Here is a 23,979-nt window from a genome sequence, read left to right as displayed (position 1 = left end):
ACGCTGTTTTTCATGGCAACGGTGTTATACTTCGCAGCGGTCTGTTATCAGTCATGTAATACATAATAATGCGCGTTTTTAGGGCAACTATTATGGTGTATTGTGTCTGAAATGTTAAGTGTCATGTCTGCTGCTTCACCTTCATTCTTTTCTTCATCCAAATCACTTAGAAAAGTTCTGAAAAATGATGGTCAGATTTGTTGGTGTCTTATAGCTTCATATTTGTATGTATTACATGAATGAGTATGTATGAATGAGATCTTTTACAACAAATCCATGATCTGGACCAGTAGAGAAACATCGCCCGGCCACTTTCAGCAAATCAAACATCCATATTAGAGCATCTTTTTCATGATTTTTGCACACTATATTTTTGGCACCTGAATTCCTCCATATGCATAAAAGTTTGCGCTCAGTTTAGCTCATAAAGATCAAACACACCTGAAACAATGATTTTTTTTTTTTGGAGGGGGGGTCTGAAGAAAAAAAGGCATGTCAACAGTGTGTCAAAAATGTTCAGTCTTTTATTTAAAAACTATAAACAGTCACCAAAGTAAATGAAGCCAATCTATATCAGACTGTTAGATATATGTATCATCGCACACCCTACAGACACTGCAGAAATGGTGGTGGTGAGGGGGGGAGAGGGGGGGTTGGGGTCACGACCCCGCTGGGATGCTAAACACAACAGGCAGTAATAAATGTTACACAACACACAGCAGAGAGGACAGCCTGGGGTCCGGGAGCCGGAATGTGGCGTGGTCGTAAGAATGGATGAAAAAAAAAAAAAAAAACGCAAAATAGTACAATAAAATCCCACACTATATTAAGATAGAAAAAAGGTCTGGAGGAAAATATCATCATACCTGCACAGAAAGCAAAGAACACAGGAGAAAACCTGTATAAAACTCCATGTATTTAAACCAATTTACAAATACAAAAAGAATCACGTACGGGCGGGCGGCTCGTACTCTGACGGTTACAGTGAATACAGGTTGAGGGGAATACCTTCAATATTTGTTTTTTTGTCTCTTCTACAAAATGACATATGATATATTATTTCATACTCTTTCAGCCAGCAAATGAGTTCTACAAGTTATAATAGTACAAAAAAGGGGAGAAAAAAAAACAAAAAAACAAAAACAAATCACAGTTCCACAAAGAAAAACTTGTAGCCCTCAGCCAGCCCTCCCAAAACTTTACAGCATCAGTACCTTCGCAGAATATTTACAGGGTTTAAGTACATTCATCCACTGCTGAGTACAGAATCACATCTCAGACGAGTAACCAGGGGGTGGAAATAAAAAAAGTGAGTCTGAATCTACTAACGTAATGCTTCTGATACCAGTGGGCAGCAGCGGCATGAAGGAGGGTGATTTAACTTTATATCTATTCACAAATATGTACACGTTTTTTTTTTCTCATTTACTCATATTGGTATTTATTTCAATAATAAATAAGTGAAAATATAATCGGCTCAAGTAAGAAAACCAAGCTATCAAGTTACAAAGAAAAAAGAATCTAGCCACACCTCTGCCGCCCCGCCCCGTTGTCCACTTGCCCCGCCCACAAACCCCCCCCCTCGTCCAATCAGAGGCGCTCGATCAGGACTATAAAAATGTGCTCGTTGGGCCAGGCGTGAAGAGGCGGTTAGAAGAGTGAAATGGGCGCTGGTTTCTGAGTGGCTGGTGGAAGACCCGTGGCAGTTTGAGAGGGACTGGGAATGGAGAGAGAGAGAGAGAGAGAGAGAGAGAGAGAGAGAGGGAGAGAGAGAGGGAGAGAGAGAGGGAGGTGTTTAGGGAGACGAGAGGTATCGCCCCGTGACCCAACAACGCTGGCGACCAGCAGAATGGGGAGACCGGATTCTTCTCATCTGCTTCCCAAGGTTTTTGGGTTGAGCCGAGCTCAGGCCTGCAGAGAGCGCGCGAGTTCGTAAAGGCATTTAGCGAGCGTGGTGGAGACCTCCATAGTGCTCAGCGCCAACACACACAGATGATTCTCATGCCGCCTCACCAGCCTGAACACAAACACACACACACACATTACATTCATCACGTCTGCTTCATGATGCTGGAATACATGTACATGCTGGAACAGGGCAATCTTCAACATCAAAACTCACATTTCACACCAAAATAGAAAATATTTACTATTATTATTATTATTATTAATAAACATTAATACAAATACTATTTCAAGATTTTCTGCATTTTGACATTATGGGTAAAACTATACAAGTTCTCGTTTGTTAATATTAGTTAATGCATTAACTAACAATGAGCAAAATATTGTTATATTCAGCATTTATTGTAAATGTTGGATAAGAAAAATGTTCAAGTGCATTAACTCATGTTAACATACAATTTTTGAACTTAAAAATATAGCCGTAAATATGATTAGTAAATGCTGTAGAAGTATTGCTCATTAAGTTGACTTATGTTAACAAGTGAAACCTTAATGTAAAGTGTTACTGCATGATGACAATTAAACATTTTTGATAACACTTTAGACAAGTTAACATCCGTTAATGCATCAACCTTGGTATTTATTATTCTTAGGTCTATTAAATATTATTAACTTGTGATTTTAATAATGTATTAGTAAATGTAGAAATGAACACTTAAATGCTTAAAAAGTATTTCTGGAAACACTTTAGTTTAGGGTCCAGTTCTCACTATTAACTAGTTGCTTATAAAGCATGAATATTACGAGGATATTGGCTGTTTTTTAGTACTTATAAAGCGCATATTAATGCCTTATTCTGCATGATCATATTCTACATCCCTTAATCCACCCAATACCTAAACTTAAACAACTATCTTAATAACTATTAATAAGCAGTAATTAGGAGTTAACTGAGGCAAAAGCCATAGTTAATAATGAGAATTGGACCCGAAACGAAAGTGTGACCGTTTTTTGAGTTAGTTCATGCTAACTAATGTTAAATTAATCCTTATTGTGAAGTCTTGCATCAATCGTGAGAATAATGTGGATTTTTTAAAAAAATGTCTGCAAAGTAGTAATTATGTACTGTATATAAAATTAAAATATATATTTTTAAAACTTAAAAAGAACTTACCCGAGCTCCCTCCTGTGGTTAATTGTGCAAATTACACTGCTACTACAATAATCTTGATTCATAAATATTATTCTTATTATTAGATAGTTTTATTAGTAATTAGTATCATCTCTATATATTAAAAAGTGAATAATAATTAAATACTTTACAATTTACATATATATTTTGGCTATGCAGTAAAGAGAACTAGGAGAACACTTATGTAAATGCAAAAAATAGGCTTAATGCAAAACGCAATTTCTTATAACGTTATTTTTTATTTTTGTGTGAAATATGACCCAAAATGTACTTGACACAATGTCTGCATAAAAAAAAAAATCTAAACTTTGATCTTACAGAGTATTACTCATACATGATTATGCTTTTATGCCACAGAATGCACACGGTTTACTTACTTCCGTCCACAATCCGAGTACTTGGCGATGCTCTTTAATGTTAAGGCAGCAGTTAGTCTAATGTGTTTGGTCATTGGTCCCTCTTTATCGTCCTGAACAGAGAAAACAAAAACACATCAGCTATAGCTCCAGTCACGTCTGAAAGCAGCGGAGATGCCGCTGTTGTCGGGATGAGCTTGTACTCACTGTGAAGTCCCTGAACACAAGGTTCCTGGAGCCTCGGCGTAAAGCCATCAGAGCTGCGCTGGGGTGGTTGACGAGAGCTTTCTGTGGTCTGGGAGGAGGAGGACTGCTGACCGCCGCTGGAGGAGACCTACACACACACACAGGGAAAATGTCTGTCACAATCATCTACGTCCATAAGCTAGCATGAAAGAGCTGAAGTAGTTCTACACACTTGGAAGTGTTGGGGTTGCTGCCTTGTGTTTGCTCCTCCAGTTTGAGTGCAGCTATGAGCGCTTCCCTCGAGCAGTGCTTATCCTGCAAAACACACTCTCAGATTAGTAACACACACACACTACCTGACAAGTTTGGAATTGTTATTGAAAGTCGTCTTTTATGCTCACCAACACTGCATTTATTTGATCCAAAAGAGTGAAAACCACAATATTGTAAAATAGTACAACGATTTCTATTTGAATATATTTTGCAATGATACATTTAAAATGACAAGATCCTTCAGAAATCTTTCTAATTTGCAGATTTGATGCTCAAGAAACATTTCTGATTATCATCAATGTTGAAAACAGCTGTGCTGCTTCATATTTTTGTGGAAACTCAGCATCAGTATTTTAATACTGACATTACAGAGTTATTATAACTCAAGATTCTTTAATGAATAGGAAGTTCTTTGAAATGGAAATCTTTTGTAATATTATAAAACTCTTTACTGTTACTTTTGATTAATTTGATGCATCCTTGCTGAATAAAATATATATATTTTTTTAAAATCTTACCCTACATTTTTTAACGGTAGTATATCACGGTTTCCACAAAAAAATTAAGCAGTCAGACGTTAACACTGATAAGAATCAGAAATGTTTCTTGAGCATCAAATCATCATATTAGAATGATTTCTGAAGGATCATGTGAGAGTAATGATGCTGAAAACTCAGCTTTGTCCACAGGAAAAGTTACATTATACTATATATTCACATAGAAAACAGCCGTTTTACATTCTAATAAAACTTTTTGATCAAATAAATGCAGCCTTGGTGAGCAGAAGAAGCTTATTTCAAAAACACAAAACCCTTTTGACCTGTGGTTTAGCAAGCAGGGACAGGATTGTCATTATCACATCATCAATAAAAACAGAAAGACAGGGTCTTGCCTGCAGGTGTGTGATGAAGGATAGTCTCTGTCGAGGAAAAGGTTCACAGCCCTCCCATTGGCACTGCCCTGGGTACACGTCTTTACTGCCATGTTGGGTAGCTGCATGGTAAAACACCTGCGATGGCGTGTCAAACCACCTGAAACATCATGGTAAAGTGTTAAGTCACATTAACCATCACTGACAAGAACAGCATCTCTACAACAAAGCGCATCACACATTTTCCTACCGTTTGCATGCTTGCCACAGACATTTAAAGTTCTGTCCAGGTTTGCGTGCTTGCTCTGGAGAGAGGGCGGGTGCTGGAGAACTCTGATTGGCTCCCGGTGCTGGAGAACTCTGATTGGCTCCCGGTGAAGCCTGATCCATTGGAGGCGGAGTCTGAACTGACACAGGCTGCTGTACAGCGAGTAGAAGGCTTAAGGTTAAAATTGATTATGCAGTCTGAAAACATCAACTATGGAACATAGTTATAACAATAATAATATACAAGCACGGTGTAAATTTGCATGTTTTACTTTGCGTGAAGTGCAAGAAATAGAAAATATAGTGCCTCGCACATCTGAATTATTCATGTGTGCGTCGGATAAAAATCCAATATAAACTCGAGATGTATAAATCCACTCAAACTGGGCACTTCTTTTGGATGTAGAATTAAGCTTTTTCTTTTTAATCAAATGTAACAGGCGATTTGCTGATACTTTTGCATGATTTGTAATCCTGAGGAAGGCCGATGACCGAAACGTTGCTAATATAAATTCATGATGATGATGCAAGTTTAAGTATTGGACAGGATTTATACATTAAGTGCAAGAAAAAAAAAACAATATGAAGAGAAAAGGATTCAAGGGCAAAAAAGGTCACATGTCAGTCCAAAAACAGAAAAATAGCTACACTACATTTTGCATGCAGAAAATGAAGCCCATTTAAAGTTTAAGTTCAAGTTCATTTTCAATGCAAAATGTTTTTGCATGATGGCATCATTGCCCCTGCAAGTTCTCATTTCTGCAATGTGAAAAAATTAACAATCTCACTGCCATCACAGCAATTTTCGTGAGATTCACCCAAATATCCCGACTGAGTATTTGATGAAACCCAGTTGAAAAACATATCAACAACTTAGCATCTAAAATCAACAAACTTGTTTCTGCTCAGGCAAGACACTACAGGTGAATGGGGTAATCATCACACTTCCACCAGCTGATTAAGCACATTAAGACACATTAAGTTGTTCTGCATTACAAGTTTTCTGAAATACGCACTAATTTGCATACATTTCCAGAAAGGAGATCTGAACATTGGATAAAGCCAGGTAAACGTTGTTTTCAGATTAAAACAAAAACACATTACCTGAGCATTGGTTTCAGGAAGCGGCGAGGGCACACTTGGTCTCTGCTGTGCTGCATTCTCTATTGCTACTTTTGCTACTGTGCTTGGGTCTGCGCCCGCCGGCACGGCCACCATGGTGGCGCTGTTGCCAGCATTGTTGGGGTCGCTGATGGTCACTATCCGTACACCCATTTTCGTGGGGATGCCGGAGTTACCTCGTTCCCCGTCCTCCAGCGGTCTCTTCAGCGGCCGGCTCTCCATGGTGCCGTTAGCGGGAGGCGGCTCGGAAACGTGCGGAGGTGGGGAGTGGTTATGAGGTGGGTGCTGTTGCCTCACGCCCAATGTCTCTGAGTTTGGGCCGTTGGAGATCTCAGCGCCGTGGCTGGGCCCGTTGGCCAGGCGTTCTGCCTGCTCTGCTTTGGCAGTGTCCGTGAGAGAGTCCGTGAGCCCGTGCGCTTTCTGAGGCGACAACACCTCACCGTTCCCCATGTGTTTGGAAGCCTTATGATTTGGAATGTTTTTGCTTGGATGGGAACCAGCGTCCGATCGCTCTAAGTCACACACCCCGTTCACCATTAGCTTTTTAGGGTCGCAGGGCGTCTGCTTTCCAGGGCCTTCGCTGCTGCCCTGGGGGCCGTTCGGCGCCTGTGTAGCCTCTGCTTGGCTGTTCCCTGAGTGATATGGAGGTAGACTCGAGTCGAATTTCCTCCCGTTGAGCAGCTTCGGTCCGTCCACCTCCGCCGATTCCCCATTGCTGGCTTTGGCCGAACCATCGGGGACCGAATTGTTCTCCATGACCTCGATCTTGCGTTCATGCACGTGCAATCCCGTGGCATCCTTAGCCTCCTCCTCCTTTTGGCAGATGATTTTGTCACCCCGGAAAGGTGGAATGGGCGTGGCTCCCGCGATTGGCAGAGGCGGAGTCAACTGCAGGCCGATTGTGGGCGGAGTCTGCGCTACCTGGCCGGGGAAGCCAGAGTTTGGCACAACAGTGAAGGTAACTTGGTTGTTGGGCGCAGCCTGCAGGAGTGTACCAGGAGTAGAGGTGGAAATGATCTGGCCTGGTAGTATTGAGATGGGAACAGCACCGGGACTCTGCATTAGCTGCACGTTCAATTGCGGTTGAGGTGGCACCGAACCGCTGTTGGTCACCTGGTATACGACCTGCGGACTGGGCGCCCTGGTGCTCGCCGGAGCGGGAACTTGCGGAGCGGGGAGAATGAGTTTTCCGCCAGGGGTGGAAGGACCACGTTTCGGAAGCAGTAATTGTTTGATCAGACTGGATTCTGTGGAGGTAGGTTGGGTTGGGGGTGGAGGAGGGGGCGGAGCCTGCTGAAACTGCCGTTTGACGGACAGCATCTGGCTGACTGTGTGTGGCTGGGCCGGGGCAGGGTTGGGGATCGGTGTGTTCGGAGAAGAGGGAGATGACTGGATGGTCTGAGAAGTGGGGTTGGTTAGCACGATTTGATGAATGGCTGGGGCGAATGCGGTGTTGGGTTGTTGATTTGGACTGACGATGACTAGGCTTTGCTGTTGCGTTTGCTGTTGAGGTTGTGGCGACTGCGCTTGAGGTGCTGGTTTGGGGGCGATGTTTTGAAATGCGACACGAGTGCTCGTCACGCCTGCAACGGTCACAACCTGCCCTCCTGCCATTAGGGAAGTGCACGGCGCACTCACATACTGAGGCGGTGCAAGAACCACAGCCTCTTGGGAGCGTTGCTGTGCCAATGAAGGACAAACTCCTTGCACTCGACCTGTAAATACGTGTCCCTGGGGCGCTGGCCCCTGCTGGATCAGTGTAAGAGGGGCGTGATGGAGCAAGGGCTGCTGGGTAGGTGTGCCGCTGTGGTTGGGAACTGCAGGTGTAGCAGATGCTGTTGGTATAGAGCTCTGGATCATGGCTGTTTTGAGAATGTCATTGGGTCGTATGGGAACTGGGGCGGTGGCCGGAGGGCAAGGGGGAAGTGTTGCTATTCCTGGCGGGTTCATCGGGAGTCGTGGAACAGTCAGGACTGGCGCAGGAGCACTGGGAGCGTTGGCGTGTGATGATCCGTGCATGGTGAAGGCCACCTGTGGTGATGCCGGGCCGGCAGTAAGGCTTGGTGCTGGTGCCCGGACAAGCTGCACTCCCACACCAGGGGGCAGCGCTGCATGAATAAACAAGATGCAACTGGGTTATCATCACATTCAGCACTGTGGGGGTTTTGTTTCATTCTTATAATCAGGTTAACTAGGGGCCTATGATTCAAGCAATGCAGAAAACAGAGTGAATTGCGCAATCCAGTCATAAAAAGTGGAAATTAATGTATTTACTGTATAACTTCGACACAATTTTCATCCGTGTTTTAATTTAAACCATAAACCGGTTGTGCAGTACTTGTTTAAATTTGATTTGATTCATTTTAAACGATTAATTCAATCGTTAAAGTTATGCATATGTCATTTGATTACCCATTTTTCATATATTAAATCAAAACCGAATCCAGAAAAAAATCTGAAAACAGACAGAATTTCTGAAAATAACAAACCATTTCATAGGGAACTATTAGTGTTCAAATGTTAAATACATTAATGAATTGTTAAAGTTTTATGAATTTAATTGATTTCACATCCAATTTAATTATAAAAATGTATTTAAATTATTAAAACAGAATTGAAAAAAATTAAAACTGATTTCACAAAGTTAGTCTTTTTTTTCTTGTTATTTTTTCTTTTTTTCTTTCAACTTAAATTGTTGTCTGAAAAATAATACTTTCTGTATCACTGGCATCATTTTGACATTCTGTTTTTCCATAAAACACTGAAAAGAATGTGTGAAAGTTTCTCTGACTGTACAAAGTCCATGAATATTTAATGAGTTTAGCACTGAGGCAGTTTATGATTGGCTGTTGCTAAGCAACTCACTATAACATTCTAAAACTTTCATGTTGTACAGTTTTGGCACCAAAATTCTGTGTTAGCTCCACAAAAACAGTGTTTCATAAGCCAGGTTGTTGCCAGCCACTGCAAAACGACAAGTATGAAATGTAATTAATCCAGTTAACTGTGTACCTGACTGGGCCTGAGGGGTTTCTGAGGGGGCTTCGTGTTTAGGAACTGGTGCAGGACTGGCCTGCTGCTGATAATAAAGCTGGACGGGAAGAGGAATCGACCTCTTCCTCACACCAACCACATGTATTTGAGCCTGCCCACTCAGCCGTGTGTCCTCAACACGCTTCACCGTGTGATTAGGAAACAGCGTCCTGAGAAACACACAAGCACAACGTTGATTTTCTGTTCGAGTTCAATATATACCATTTAGGAGAGCATCGTCTGCCCAACACTTCCATTAATCTCACCTCAGGCATTTGTAGAAGTTGTTGGATGTCAGCACACCACCCCGCGCCATCTTGCTGCAGGTCGCCAGATATTCAGAGTACATCTCCGAGCGAGAGACTGAACAGTCTGGATGAACCTCGAAATGAGCATTTAGCCTACCAAGAGCAGAAAGCATTCATGAATCACCCAAACACTTAAAGGGTCATGAAACCCTAAACCAAATTTTCAGAGATTTTAACAGAGGTATGTGTGTTGAACACCATTGAAGACAATGTTAGCATCTGTTACATTTAATAGTAGGGGGAAAATGGTTAAATTTTAGTTTTTTTCCGCTATTTTCGTCTTCCGGGTTTAAAATCTTCATCGTGTCCACGTCACAGGCTGTGGCAGAGCACTATAGTACTTTGATGACTCATTGGTGTCTCATAATTATTCATGACTGAGTTTTCTTATCCAATGAGAAGACACTTGCGCTTAATTATTCATGACACCACGTGGATCTTTCCAATGACAGAAACTGTGATATCGCGTAGTAGATGAGAGAGGCAATGATGGGACGCGCGTTTGTTTTCGTGGTGCAAAAGTTCCAGTGCATCTTTCCCCGCGATGCTGCCAGGACTAGACTCCGGCCATCAACCACGGACACATCTAAACTATGTGTGTGTAGCAACCATTCAACGGGAGAATGGTGGACTTCGGCCTTGTACACCAATGCAGGTTTCGTCTTGCGAGTGATGCGGTCGCGAGGACTTTTCTATCGCTTCAGAGGTGTGTGTGTGTGTGTCTAAAATGTAACCCTGACTGTTTTATTTGTCTTTTATTAAATAATCACTTGTTATTAAAATGTAGATATTTCGATAATACCTCAATTGTATGGAACGTATGCTTAATTTGTGCAAATTTCGATGTCACTGTACATCTTTATTATGTGGGTTCAGGGGGCGCGTAGATCTATGTACGGAATGTTTTTTTTTTAAGCTGAAAATGTATTATTTTCAAATATATGCATTTATAGTGTGTATATAAACAAATATATATTTTATAATGACATAATTATACATATGCATATACATTTATATGTTTTAAATAGAATTATGATTACTGTAGGCTAATATATGTAGCAGGGCATTCCCTACAAAAATAAGGTGTCAGTGTATTTCATTAGACTCTAACCTTGTCAGCCATAAAAAAATCTAGCATTTCCTCACGTTTTACCACTGATTTTTAGTGACAGTCGATATGCATGGGCCAGTGGCGATGACAGTTCCCCCCCTCCCCTCTCGTGCCACACCCACTCCCCTCCCTTCTTCTCACAGCCACCACGCCCATTTAAGTTGCATTTTTCAAAAAGATTGTGAGATAGACTTGAGCTGAAAGAGGGGGTTTCATGACCCTTTAACAGATTTGAGAAGTGCAAGAACGAGAGACATGCAGTCTTACCACTGATTTGTGAATTTCTCTCCATCTACTTCCACAATCCCAGGTGGAGGCGTAGACTGTACAGGTGCCCTGTTCACTGCAACGAAACAACCCCAAACACAATGTAAATTAACACATTAACACAGTTACTGCTCACTGTAGGAGTATTCCTCAATTTACTAACTCACCCATTTTTGTGGGACATTTTTAAACTATCTTAAGACTTAAAAAAAAAGAGCACTAGTTAACAATGCTGCGCTTCAAATCAACACTACATCATTATTACGCCATGTGTCATGGTGATTCGTAAACAATGGGAATCAGTATGCAAGAATCGATCATTTTATCCCGTAAAGCATGTCGTTGTAGACTCAGTGTCTGTATCACGGCGTCCCTAAAGAAAGACTAGCATGTTTAATTTTTCTCCGGCCCTCTGCGACTCTGGTTGTCACATTAGTGACATTGACCAATAAGAGCACAGAAGCTCTTCCATGCACAGCTTTCAAACATGGCAAAATGAAAGCAAGTCTATGGTCCCGGTGCTTCTAGGTTGAATTATGCAATGGAGGAAAGGTTCATGAAGCTATGGCAACAATAATCCTGTCTTTATGAGGTTTCCTTGAGGGACAACCATGACAGTGAAAACTGGTGAATGAAAGTGCAGTGCTGGAATTAGCATTAAGCTAACACGCCATTGTTTGTTTACTCTCAAAAGTCACTAGTTCTGCCTTCTCAACGACATCACGCACGTCGTTAAAGACGGCAAGCGATGACTGGTTGGAAGCAACATGTAGTTTGACATGTTTCATGTCCACGACACACACGAATTTAGGAGGCAAAATCTCATAATCTGACACAGTGAAGGGGATGAGTGACTAGTGACTATCTGTCTAGTTGATTTTAATATGTATATTTGATATTTGCATATTTTTTGATGCCATGCCAGCTTATTTGTCTATTTTCATCACACAAAAAAAATAGAGTTATTAAAATACAAACTTTTTTTTGTTTTGTTACTGTCATATGTTTCATTATGTAAATGACTTGAAAAAAAAAAAAAAAAAAAACTTCTTGGGAGATTTTTTGAAATATCACAACATATGATTCGTACCAGCGCCAGGAGTGCCTTGCGTAGGAGGGGGAACGTGCTCTACGAGCTGCGGTCGGACCTCTGAGACCTGACAGCTGGAGGCCTGATGCTCGATGAGTTTGACTGCCGTCAGGGCGTCGGGTCCGAACGTGTGCAGGTCCACTGACACCAACCGCACTAGAAGATCTGACACACACCAACACAAACTAGTCAGTTCACTGCTCATCGTGGTTAGTGATGCACCAACATTTCTGCAACCGAAATTGTTTTGAAGGACTGAAATCACAGACCGAAAAAGGGAAGTTTATTTAGCACTTCTGGCTAGGATAATAAGATCAATTTCTCATTATTAATTGATTCTCATTTTGATGATTGGATATTGATTTTTAAATCTCAAGGTTGATCTTTTAGTCATAAAAAATTATTTGTAGCGCCCGTCATCCAATAAATCACAATAAGCTTTGTAACTTTTGGTCTGAAAAAGGCTCAGCTTTGTCAATTTTATAACAAAAAACAAACAATAAATGTTTTCATGCTCTTTAATGTTGCGTGACGGATCGCTGTAGGAATCGTTTCTTCCTCTTTACTTGCAGTTAGAAGCACGAAATAAACATTATGGACACTATAAGGCATGTTGAAAAAAACAGTACAACTAAAATGTATCATGTACTCCCTCAATCAGTCTTTCAACCGCAGAAAGATGTAAAGCTTATACAAAAATGTCATGCAACATTACATTTACCTCAGGAAAGCCATTCAATTACCATAGCTCATCAGTAAACTAAAATAAAACAACTATAGAGAGGATCATTTTGCTAAATAAATGCACTATTACATATTAATTTTAGTGACATCTTCACAATTGAATGTATTTTTTAATAAACCTGTCATGAAATCAAGTTATTAAAGCCACCATTCAAGTTTATATATTTAAAAGACAGACGAACTGGAGCAGAAACATCATTATATCATAAAGAAATGTGCAATTTAAATGTTTGTATTTATTTGAATGTTTATTATTAAATAAACTTGCTTAATTAATAGATTATTAATGCATTTCTCATATTTATCAGGTAAACGGGTACCTATGCTTCTCTCCACGGAGGAGATTTTTGAGCATGTGATCTCCCCGAGCTCGGCCAGCTGGTACAAAACCTCGAGAGCCGAGATGACCAGCATGATGTCCGGCAGCGTCAGGAGGGCAATGACTTCTCGGTACGACTCCTGATCCACATACTCGCAGATCAGGACGCCGTTATCCTCCACTTTGCTCAGGTTCCCCAAGATTTCCATGGCTGCAGGACACAATGGAAATATTCAGCATCTTTCCCAGAAAACCACAAGCTTTTACTGGACGAACGGCTCACCCAAAAAGATACTTACCCCTCATTTTGAGAAAACGATCCCGTGACAACAAACATTTCGTGATGGTGTGAAACATCAGATGTGTTGTTCGGAAATCAACTGGATCCAACTGAAGCTGAAAAAGGACAAACACAGACCGTTTAACAAAATATCTGACACAAACAGCCCACAAAACCACAGAGTCATGGCCGATTTTTGTAGGCCAAAACCTAGAAATTAGCATTTTAGTAATTCCGGTTCCATCATCCTGAAGTCAATGGTTTTTTTTTCATTAATGCATCTGGCATGTATTAACCTGCGTTCGGTCGGCTTACTGAAGTGCGCATGTGTAAATATGTGACACACTGCGGATTTAAGCTCATCCAGAGAGGGCAAAAAAATAAAAATGTGTACAGTCAAAATACTGCTCAATTTTAAAAAAAAATGCAATACTATACTAGGTTGTCAATAATGACTAGGTTGACAATAATGACTAGGTTGACATCACCTGATTTTTTTATTATATAAAAGTTGTGTCCCACATGATGCACCATACACTCAACCATCTACTGTATGAATTTTATACAGTTATTTGTCATCCAGCATCAGTCCGATTGTTGAGTGCATGAACATGCCAACATTTAAAGTGCAAAGTCTTTTGGGCATTTTCAGTGTGAACACACTACTCGCACTATTTATACTACAAAACGCCTTCACGCACAAGTACGCGAATTGGGACGCACCTATACTCTTGTTAACGCTTATTCGTTTGCATGTAAACCAGGACAAAAGGTTAATTCAATAAGCTGATTTTGAGAGTTATCATTGTATCAGTGCATATGTAAATGTGCTCATTGTCTGCAATAATGCAAAAGTCAATGAAAAATCCTTTTGTTGATGGAACCAGCATGAAACTAACTTCCAGTTTGGCCCACAAAAACATGTCATCACAACAACACTAGGATGCATCTTTTAGATGGTGAACTCTGACCTCTCCGGCGACGTTGCCGAGCGTGTCGAGACCCAGCTGCCGTAGCTGGATGAAGGAGCAGTGCGCACACAGCAAGAGGAAGCGCAGACATGTGCGATTAGCTGCCAGGAGTTTGATGTTAGCCTCCTCGAAGGACAAGTTCCTCAGGATCATCGCCACCTGCAACACCCGCTGGCCCTCGACGTCTCCGATGCCCACGCTTCGTGCCGGGTGGAAGAGAGAAGTGCAGACGTCCCTCGTCTCCGATCCACCTGAAAAAACAACTACGCACGCTTAGTGTGAAGTAATGCTCGGTTGAAACATCTCGACAAATCAAAGTGAAACTACACCATCACCACATCAAAGGAAACAAGAGTAGCCGACACGTCAACACACACATACTTTGGGGTGTGCTGCTCTTGTCTGAGATGAGATCTTTGACTTCATTGTCTTCAACGACATCTTTCCAAAACTACAAAGACAGGACAACAAGAGAGCTTAGAGCACAGGAAGAGCAATTCATACTGTTACAGTAAATAGAAAGCAAAAAGCATGCAATTCTTACCCTCACAAAGTCTCGTGACGTTTTCTCCCGCCAGTCTGTCCCAAATACAACTGAAAAGCTGCCTAATGCTGAAAGACAAACACACATGTAATGTTAAAACACATGCAGTCCCGAAGCGTAAATCCGCTAGTAACCGCAGAAGCGAACGTACAGTCGTCGAAGACTCCAGCGTGCGCCAGCAGCAGCGTGACGAGTTTGGGCTCTTTTTCGAGCTGCATGGCATGCTTGCTCTCGTTGGACAGCAGCGTGCACACGTTAATGGCAAAGTCCACCTCGTTCGGGAGACCGGACAGGAGAGACAGCACCAGTTTGTTGTAATCGGATGGAGGGATGAAATCCGTCGACAGCCCATAGCTTTGGCGGAGATAGTCTGTCGAAAAGAAAAGGCAAAAAAGAGCTGGTTCTCAGAGATTCATACACAACAAGACTCAGTCAAGTGTGAATCCGTCAGGCTGTTTAGACACCATAAATGTAAACTTCACTCCTCACTACATCAGAATATGGAAGTTAGGGGTTTGTCAGGCCCTAGGAATTTATATTTCCCCCCAAAATCAGTTTTCTGTGTTCATTTTGCTGGATTCTGTTTAAACCGTTTAATGAAATCAAAAAGGATATCTAATCAATTTAATTTATAATACATTAATAATTAATTGTAACAATAAGTTGCCCTATGAAATGTTTATTTTTTTTTGTAATTCTGTGTGGTCTTTTTTACATTTTCCAGATTCTGTTCAAAAATGTATTTTAAAAAATGATGGTAATATCAAATGAATGCATAAAACTAACACAATTTAATTATTCTTTTTTTTTTAAATGTTATCAAATGAAATCTGAAAAATTCCTTTCATTTTTTGCCAAGCAAAGTGAACTACATTCTGTTGTAAAATAGTAATATATTTTTCATAATTTCTTCAAGTAAAACCCAACCTTTATTTTGTCAGATTGTAGTGAAGACTGAGTTTGAGTTGGTGTGTGTGTGTGAAATTGTGAAATGCTGGTGAAGTGAGAGTAAGTTCTTATGTAGTAATTTCTTCTCATTCGCACAAAGAAAGAACATGCAAACTTTATATGTAAATAGTCTTTTTGCACTTTAATATTCACAGAAACTAGTTCAAAGTCAAAGTATGAGTGGCTTAGCAAACGGCATTTACAAAGGGTATCGAAGAATAGAAAATTTGACAATGCACAACAAAAAAAACATTCAAACTAAACTACAACCTACACCAATCCATGTATAAAGGGAACTATCATCGGTCTGTCTGAAATGAGTGTGGGGGAAGAAATACTATTTCCTTTGTGGCATTCAGTTTTCACAGGTGCAGCCCCAGTTCACACACAGTGTGTGTGTGTGTGTGTGTGTGTGTGTGTGTGTATGCATGTAATGTATATAAATCTAAAGCCCCAGAGAAGCAGACAGGGCTCATCTGTACCTGATACAGTGTGTTGCTGGTAGTTGTATGACGTGGGTATTGCACCAATCGGAAGCAAGTGTTTAGGATTCCCCGGCTGCTCCTCTTCATCTTCCTCTCCAAAGTGATGCACCTTTTCATACTTCTCTAAATATCTGCAGAGAGACCAGAAAAAGACATCAACACACTGAATGACAGACAGATAGATATGCGCTCATGATCCCGGGGGAAATTCAAGAGACATGAAGACTTTAACATCCAGCAGACACATTTATTTGCTGACCAGTGAGAACCTGTTAAAAAGATTAAGCGGTTATAACAGTACTGTATACATTTTATAAGATGTTTTAAATGAGCGGATGTCGGTTTCTGTACTCAGACGTGCATTTGGAGGGATAGCATGTGCAAACGTCATTTACTTCAACTGCAAAATCCACACAAACAAAAACATCGCTCCAAACCTGCAAGCCTCAGGGACTGAGAAAAACAGTGTTTCTGTTGGTACAAGTGATTGATGCCATTAAAAGATATTTAGAAAGCAGAGTGGATGTTTGCAAATGTAATAACCACATATTTAGCATAGAATTTAATGATAGTAAATAAGATGCATAGAACTAACTTTGCACAATATTTCTTTTGACAAGATTTTGCAAGTAACAAGGCAGAATGGCCAAGCATGTACAGTTGTTGACCAATTAATTGGCCTGTCAAATGCAAAGAGAACATGCAAATGTTAAAGTCAAACATAAATCACATTTTAAAGAGACCATCACACACTTTACCATATCACACAGCTCACACACTGTCTGGCGTTCAGAAAGCACGAGTGGTTTATTCCAGAGAATCAGGGATCAAATGGTATTGTGAGTCTAATAGTAATATTCACAGTCCAGCTCTGCGTGTGTGTGACTCATCATGAGTGGTTCCCTCAACTGAATGAGCTTTCACTTTTACACACACACACACACGCCTCCCACGTGCTACAATACAAACACTATAAATAGACATCTGCTCACCATAAACACTAGAAAACAACACACTGCACTGGACACACACAGGACTGTGTATTAGGATCTTAATTAGTGATAGCTTATATTCAAGACAATCAGAAGATAAGTGTCAATTTCTTTAATAAAATTGTGAATTGAGTGATATGCATATATATTAGGGGTGTAACAAAACACTCATGTCACGATTGGATACAAATTGCGATACTGAACTCACGATATTTTAAGCCAAAATAAACAAGTTTCTTCTTATTATTACTAAAATAATATTATTATTATTATCATAACCCAAAAATATTCCCCCATCGCATTGTACTTTTTAATTCAAAAATATATATAGTAGTTTAATGTAAGATATCACTAAAACTCAAGCATTACTCGCGCTTTCAATGCAGACATTCGTTGGATCTCTTACACAGACTCTCCTGCTATTATTAATGGACCATACACTAAATATATACCAAACCATCTGAAACACTTTCACTAATTATACTACTAAAACTAGATGATTTAAATTATGATTTTTGCAATTTCACTTTGTGCCGTTCCAGCGTATATACGCGTCACATGTTCAATGCAATCAATCCCAGTTCTAATCGCAAGAAAGCGAGTCCAAATGACTTTCCTAAACTGTAAATAGTTAGTCCCTCATGTCATTTAACACATGTATGAGTTTGTATGACTTATTTTCTGTGCAACACAAAAGAAGATTATTTGAGGAATGTTGGTAACCAAAGAGTTTCGGTTCCACACAATGCAAGTCAATTGGAACCAAAATGATTTGGTAACCATAACCAACATTCTACAAAATAACTTTTACATTCCACAGAAGAAAGTCACACAGTTTGGAACAACATGGGGGCGGCGTACATAATGACAAGTTTTATTTGTATATCAGTGTTACATTTTACACCACCTGCAAATATATAACTACACATCAGTTTTCACACTGAGAAATTAATGAATGAATAATAAAAAATAAAAAAAAACTGCAGATGCTGATTGTACGGTTGCTCAATGTGAGAGTTCAGACAAACCCACAGCTGATTACAGGCTGATGTTTCTCGAGACACTAAATGAGGACCTTCTGAAAGCATCAGGCCTATTCTGTACAACTCAAGTCAATCTTTGCTACCTTCCTGCAAAGTTAAGCTCCATTCCTAATCAAATACACCTGAACCAGCTGACTAAAATCTTCAGTGGCACGTTGATAATTACAAACAGGTGTGTTGGAAATGAACTTTCATCGGGTTTCAGAAATCTCTTTTTCATTCACAAACCTGAAAAGTAATAAGGCAGATTCAGTATCTACTATCCAAACCAGACACGTAAATAGAGAAATGAAGCTGGCAGAGCAGGAACTGTGGCATTCAGTCAGCGCTCACGTGCACGGCCCCGGAGCCAGACAGTGATTTCCTGCCCCCTACTGGAGACACCGGGGAAAAGGTCAAGTTTCACCTGCAGGAGCTGCTCTGTGTCTGGCAGAAAACCAAACAGGACTAGAGACAACAGTACAACTAATATATCCTCAAACAGAATTAAACTGAGTATGCAGTGCGGCACCGAAACACTAAAACATTGCAGGTTATGGATAAACTAGAACAAGCTCTAAGTTTCCATATTAGATGAGCATGAGGCTTCACAGATTTACATGCAACTTCCATCTAACTATGTGAAACAACAACAAAATTGAGAGCAGACTGACCACCACAACACATCTGAGACCAACGACTGTTCGGCTTCACACGCACATGAGGAGAGGAATGAAACTATTTATGCGTTTAGACACTCGGTCTGCTTTTAAGGTTCTTTTCTATGCAATTTAGTAAGTGTAAGTGACGTTCAATCTGCAAATACACATTCACAAAGCATTTATAAATCACTTGACGAGGAGGAACAACTTTGTTTGGGAGTAAAACGTGTGCGACAAAAGCATAAAGATTCTACGCTTATTAGAACACAGCAGTATTAAAAAAACATGCTCAATGTTTCTTGGAATACTAGAATTATGACTCAAAATGAATCAATACTTTTTGCAAAGCAGCTCATTGACAAGATGAACCGAATCAACCGATTCACTAAAATTAATCAGAGTAACAAATGATTAGATGGTCTGTACCAAACGATGAGTATAACGAATAACACACACGCTCAAATATGCAGAGCATAACAAAATAAAGCTGCCCTGTGCTTTAAAATGGACTATTTGCCAATTACTAAGACATTGACATGTGCTGTTGAGTTGCCCTCCTCTGTTTAGTTGGCAGACGGAGCGCCTGGATGCAGATGCCACATTTAAATGAGTCATTTCACATGCTCCGGTTCAGCAGAGAGAGCATCACACCGCGAACCCAAAGACCCAAGTTCAAATCCCTCTCCAGCTCTTCCTCAGCTGTGACGGTGAAGCCAATTCCTCTTTTCGGCGTGAGAGATGAGACTTAGATTGTTTCCTAATGGAGACACCTGTCCTACTACAAGCCGTTAAAAAAAGCACATGAAATTCCTTGAAAAAACAGCTGTTTTGGACCCAGCAAGCATTTCTCAGTGTGTGTGTGGCGTGAGTGAATTGGACTAAGTCAGGGTTTCTCAAACTCGGTCCTGGAACAGTTTAGCTCCAACCCTGATCAAACACACCTGAGCAAGCTAATCAATGTCTTCAGGATCACTAGAAACTCACAGCTAGGTGTGTTTGATCAGGGTTGCTAAACTGTTCCAGGACCGAGTTTGAGAAACCCTGGACTAAGTGATATCCGAGAGAAATGAGTCCCTTCGGATGCAGAATAGCCTGGACTTCTCCTCATTGGATGTGCGTGGGACGCTCCCAAGGTTTTCCGCGGCTTTGAGAAAAACCTTGAACGGTTCTGGGAAAAGGTCTTTGTAAATTAGCCTACATCTGTAATTAAAACATACAAACATCCTGATCAAATCAAAACACCTGCAGCTTAAAACACAGGGCTCAAATCAGTCACACTACTAGTTGAGTGTTTACTAATGTGTACTTGCACATAAACAGGGATGCTTTATTCTACTGCAAACACCACACTGATTTTCACTCACTTGAAGTTTCAAGATTCTCCATCACTGGTATTGGATTTCCCCCCTGAACAATCACAAGTGTCTGAACTCTTAAAAGCTTTAGATCCGCTTCCACCGAGCGCTCAAACTCCCTGAGAGACGGATACACCTCGACATGACACAAACCTCTCCAGGATTTCAAAAACTACTGGAATTACAGCACTAAGACCTTATGATTATAAAACTAAAGCCAAAATAAATCTATGCATGACTGGATGCTACAAATAAAACCAGTTAAAGCTCTGAGACAATGAAACGCACTATTCCGTCCTCATGAGGAAGACACACAGGAGAATGTAGTTCGCATCCCTCGGCGTTCTGTGATCATCTCACAAACAACCTCTCCTGGAGACTTTGCAGAATGATAATTACATTTAGTCCGTTGCATGGCAGGTGTACGTCTCCTCACTGCCAAAACGCTCCCTGCTGCCAAGTCTGTCTGTCTCTCCCCCTCCATAACCTACTAAACTACAGAGAAACGCACGTGGAAAACCAGCAGACGCTCCTCGCTTCTGATACTGCAGATATAGAAGAACAGAAAGATTCTGCATGTGCAACAGCTGGTGACATATTTGGTTGTTTACACATGAATCAAGAGTGTGTGTGTCGTAAAACACCATTAACCACATTCATAAGCACACAGATGATAACCTAGAAAGCACAAAACTAGTGCTTCTATAAAGCGACGGTTAAGAGTCTGAACACACCAACACAGATCCATAACAATCATCACATGCATGTTGAGAAACTTCTTATCCGACCACAAAACCCTGCCTCCAAAACAAAGGCCTCCAATAAACCAATGCAAGTGACAGATGCATCCGTAAAAGTGACCCAAATACAAGTCCAAAAGAATCCTCTATGACAAGTAAAACATGCTGGTTTAGTAATGTAATGTTGCATTGGGAACAATACGTTGAACACAAGCCTAAATTAAAGTTAAATCTCTTATTCAAATACAGGAATCAGTAAATGAAAATTGTGAAACAACAAAAATACTAAACTTCAAACCGCATAAAGCAGAAACACAATCCTATAAGTGACAGATGCATTCTTAAAAGTGACTTAAATACAACATCTAGCACTATAAAACAAGAAATGTTGCATTGAGACATTTAAGAGAATCATGTGCAAAACTCAAGAAAAGAAAAATAATCTAAACCTAAAGCCTTTATAAGTTTGTGTTTCTTATTCAAATACACATGGATTAGCACATGCATGTTGTTAAGCTTGTATTAAAATTAAACTTCAAACCACATAAACAAAGTACTATATGCCAATGCAGGTGACAGAAGCATCCTTAGAAGTGACCCAAATACAAGTCCATTTAGAACCATAAATCTCACTGATTTAGGTTGCATTTGTCACTTAATGATGCATGTGTAGGAACACAACAAGACGAAATAAATAAGAGTGTATAATCTAAAGTCTCCCTAATTCAATCAGCAACACGAACACACGATCCCCCGAAACACAGGCGTTTGAGTCGGAACCGAGCCGCATGTTTGAGAGCACGAGAGCAGGGAAGCGCCTGTAAACATTGAGCACATGTGCCGGAGTTGATCAGAGAGAGAGAGAAACTGAATAAGAAAGACTCACCGAAGGTAGTACTGTTTCAAAACAAAAGCAGCATTCGAGCAACTCCTGGGGAAATTGAAATCCTCGCCCAGTTCAGTCCACTGGTTCTTGTCCGACACCTGTAGGGTGAAGAGACGGATGAGAGAGGGGTTCGGTTCAGATGCAGGACCGTGTGTGTAAGAGAGAGATATAGAGAGAGAGAGATAGTGTGTGTTGTGTATGTGTGTGCATGCTAACTACAATTAGCACTTCGGCTAACTTACACTTTCCAATGTGAAATGAATAAATCAGACCCGCTGTCGAAAAACAACGTGCTCCGGGGCGAACCTGTCCGAACCCCCGCGAGTGGACCGGACCAGGTCGGTTTGCGAGTGTATTTACAACGCGGAATACACAGGCCTGTGTGCGGCCTACAGTCTCGCAGTCCTCCGCCACACGGGAGACATAAACCCGCTGATGCACACGGCGGGTCCGGACGGGGTTCGGTGCCTCAGCGTCGGTTCTCTTAATCGATGTAAAAGCCGCCCGGTAATTTTGAAGTGAGAGTGTGTGAAAGTGTGTGTGCGCCAACACACACACACACACACACACACACACTCGCTCACTCACATACACACACATACTCATACACAGGCCGATGCTCGGCAGAACCGCAGGCAGATCCACCGAACCGGGTTAGGGAGTTGAGCTAGAAGAGTGTGTGTGAGATGAGAAATGTTGAGTTTGGTGTGTGTGTGTGTTTGTAAGGAACTTACCTTCGCGAAGCCCCCTAAAGACACCACTCTCACATAGAGAGCACCCAGGTCCAGCTCCTTCCCACCCACCACGGGAACCTTTTTAAACGGAGATCTGTGGAGAAAAACAACCGAATGAGCACCCGTGATCCGTCCGGACCCCCTCACGCGCCCGGCGCGGGTCACTCAAGTTAGAATAAGCGCGAAATTCCCGCTCACCCTCTGCTGTGGTGAAACTGCCGCAGCTCGTCCAGGAAAGCCTGTCCTTTCCTCCGCGGCTCGGGGAGGTTTTTCCCCGTCGAGTTCGCCATCGTTTCGCTGAAATTCGGTCAAACCCCCAGCTCAGATTCGGTTCCTAAGAGTCCGGGGATCCCATGCTCCGGTCCGGCGCGGCTGCGTGTTTTGAAAAGTTAAAGAAATGACGGAGGATGAGAGTGGAGAAACCCGCTCCAACGGCAGCCCGAACGGACTCGAGCGAGCTCAGCCCAACCGCAGCGCGGAGCCGCTCATGCCTGCACGGGGAAACAACGGTACCGGCTGCGCTTGTGTAGGGGTTTGGAGTGGGTTTTTTGACAGTGCGGGACGGACGCGGCTCCGGTTTAATCGCGCACACTGTGAAGCGGCAGCGGGATCCAGTTCAGACAAAAAGACCCGAGGCCGCGCGGCTCCGCGACGCCCCCAGCAGGCAAGCGTCGGTATTGCAACGCCACAGCGCCGCTCATGAACAATAGACGGAGCTCGATGAAGGAAAGGGGGAGTCGCGAAACTCTCCCAAACCGTTAAAAACGGAAACCGGCCATGAGCGTCGGTGGGGGGAAGGGAACTGTCAGTTTAGATAGTCATACAAATAATAAAACTTGAGTCAGGCAAAGTGTTGGCTATAAGGCTATGAGGAAGGAGTTTAAATGAATGCATTTGTATTTAAAAATCAGTCAATCTGAATTACTTTGACTTTTTATGATAACTTTCATTTGCTGTTTGCATCCAGCTCTTTTTATGCACATTTTGGGATATTGCTTAAAAAAATAAATTAAAAAAGTTGGATGGAAACGCTAAGATGTGCATACATTCCAAAAGTGTGCATAAAAAATGTATTTAAAAAAAAAATCTGATTAAAAGACATGCACATAAACTACAATGGAAGGACGCAATAATAGTTCCAAACACAATTAGATAACATGATATTTATTGCATTTTGTCTGTGCGCTCTGACTGAGCGCTCTTTATGATGGCACAGCGGCTTCCATTGCAGCAACTTCCTTTATTATTACAGAACAGATATTTTGCCCCAATTGTTCAGGAAGTGATGATTTTGTTCTCATGAACACATGGGATGG

At 41.3% G+C, this 23,979-nt stretch overlaps 1 protein-coding gene across 4 annotated transcripts; it reads right to left on the bottom strand.

The window, feature by feature from the left end:
* Positions 1-504: 504 nt before the first annotated feature.
* Positions 505-23,325, bottom strand: arid2 (AT-rich interactive domain 2). Of its 4 annotated transcripts, none has more exons than XM_084111849.1 (21): positions 22,862-23,325; positions 22,664-22,757; positions 21,930-22,027; positions 16,270-16,403; positions 14,991-15,209; positions 14,840-14,907; positions 14,677-14,746; positions 14,296-14,558; positions 13,344-13,440; positions 13,046-13,255; positions 11,982-12,146; positions 10,892-10,967; positions 9,472-9,606; positions 9,185-9,375; positions 6,155-8,280; positions 5,034-5,203; positions 4,805-4,943; positions 3,872-3,954; positions 3,661-3,787; positions 3,475-3,566; positions 505-2,017 (listed from the first exon to the last, which is right to left on the bottom strand). In XM_084111849.1, the coding sequence occupies exons 1-21, from the start codon at positions 22,951-22,953 to the stop codon at positions 1,906-1,908; spliced, it is 4,761 nt and encodes a 1,586-aa protein (XP_083967975.1). In that variant the 5' UTR covers positions 22,954-23,325; the 3' UTR covers positions 505-1,905. The 4 variants fall into 4 exon arrangements, with proteins under 4 accessions (XP_083967975.1, XP_083967976.1, XP_083967977.1 ...); XM_084111850.1 differs by having other exon boundaries at positions 5,034-5,200; positions 22,862-23,291; XM_084111851.1 differs by having other exon boundaries at positions 14,296-14,546; positions 22,862-23,291.
* Between the last annotated feature and the right edge of the window lie 654 nt (positions 23,326-23,979).

This window comes from Abramis brama (genome assembly GCF_963993115.1).
Source record: "Abramis brama genome assembly, chromosome: 4".
NCBI lineage: Eukaryota > Metazoa > Chordata > Actinopteri > Cypriniformes > Leuciscidae > Abramis > Abramis brama.
Note: the sequence above shows the minus strand (reverse complement) of the source record. Positions and strands in the feature narration are given on the sequence as shown.

Excerpts from the sequence above, each read along its gene's own strand:
- arid2 (XM_084111849.1), bottom strand. The coding sequence starts at position 22,953 with ATGGCGAACTCGACGGGGAAAAACCTCCCCGAGCCGCGGAGGAAAGGA. Across the intron at positions 10,968-11,981 it reads GCAAGGCACTCCTGGCGCTG|TGAACAGGGCACCTGTACAG; the intron begins GTACGAATCATA and ends GTTTCGTTGCAG. Across the intron at positions 4,944-5,033 it reads CTGTGGCAAGCATGCAAACG|GTGGTTTGACACGCCATCGC; the intron begins GTAGGAAAATGT and ends ATGATGTTTCAG.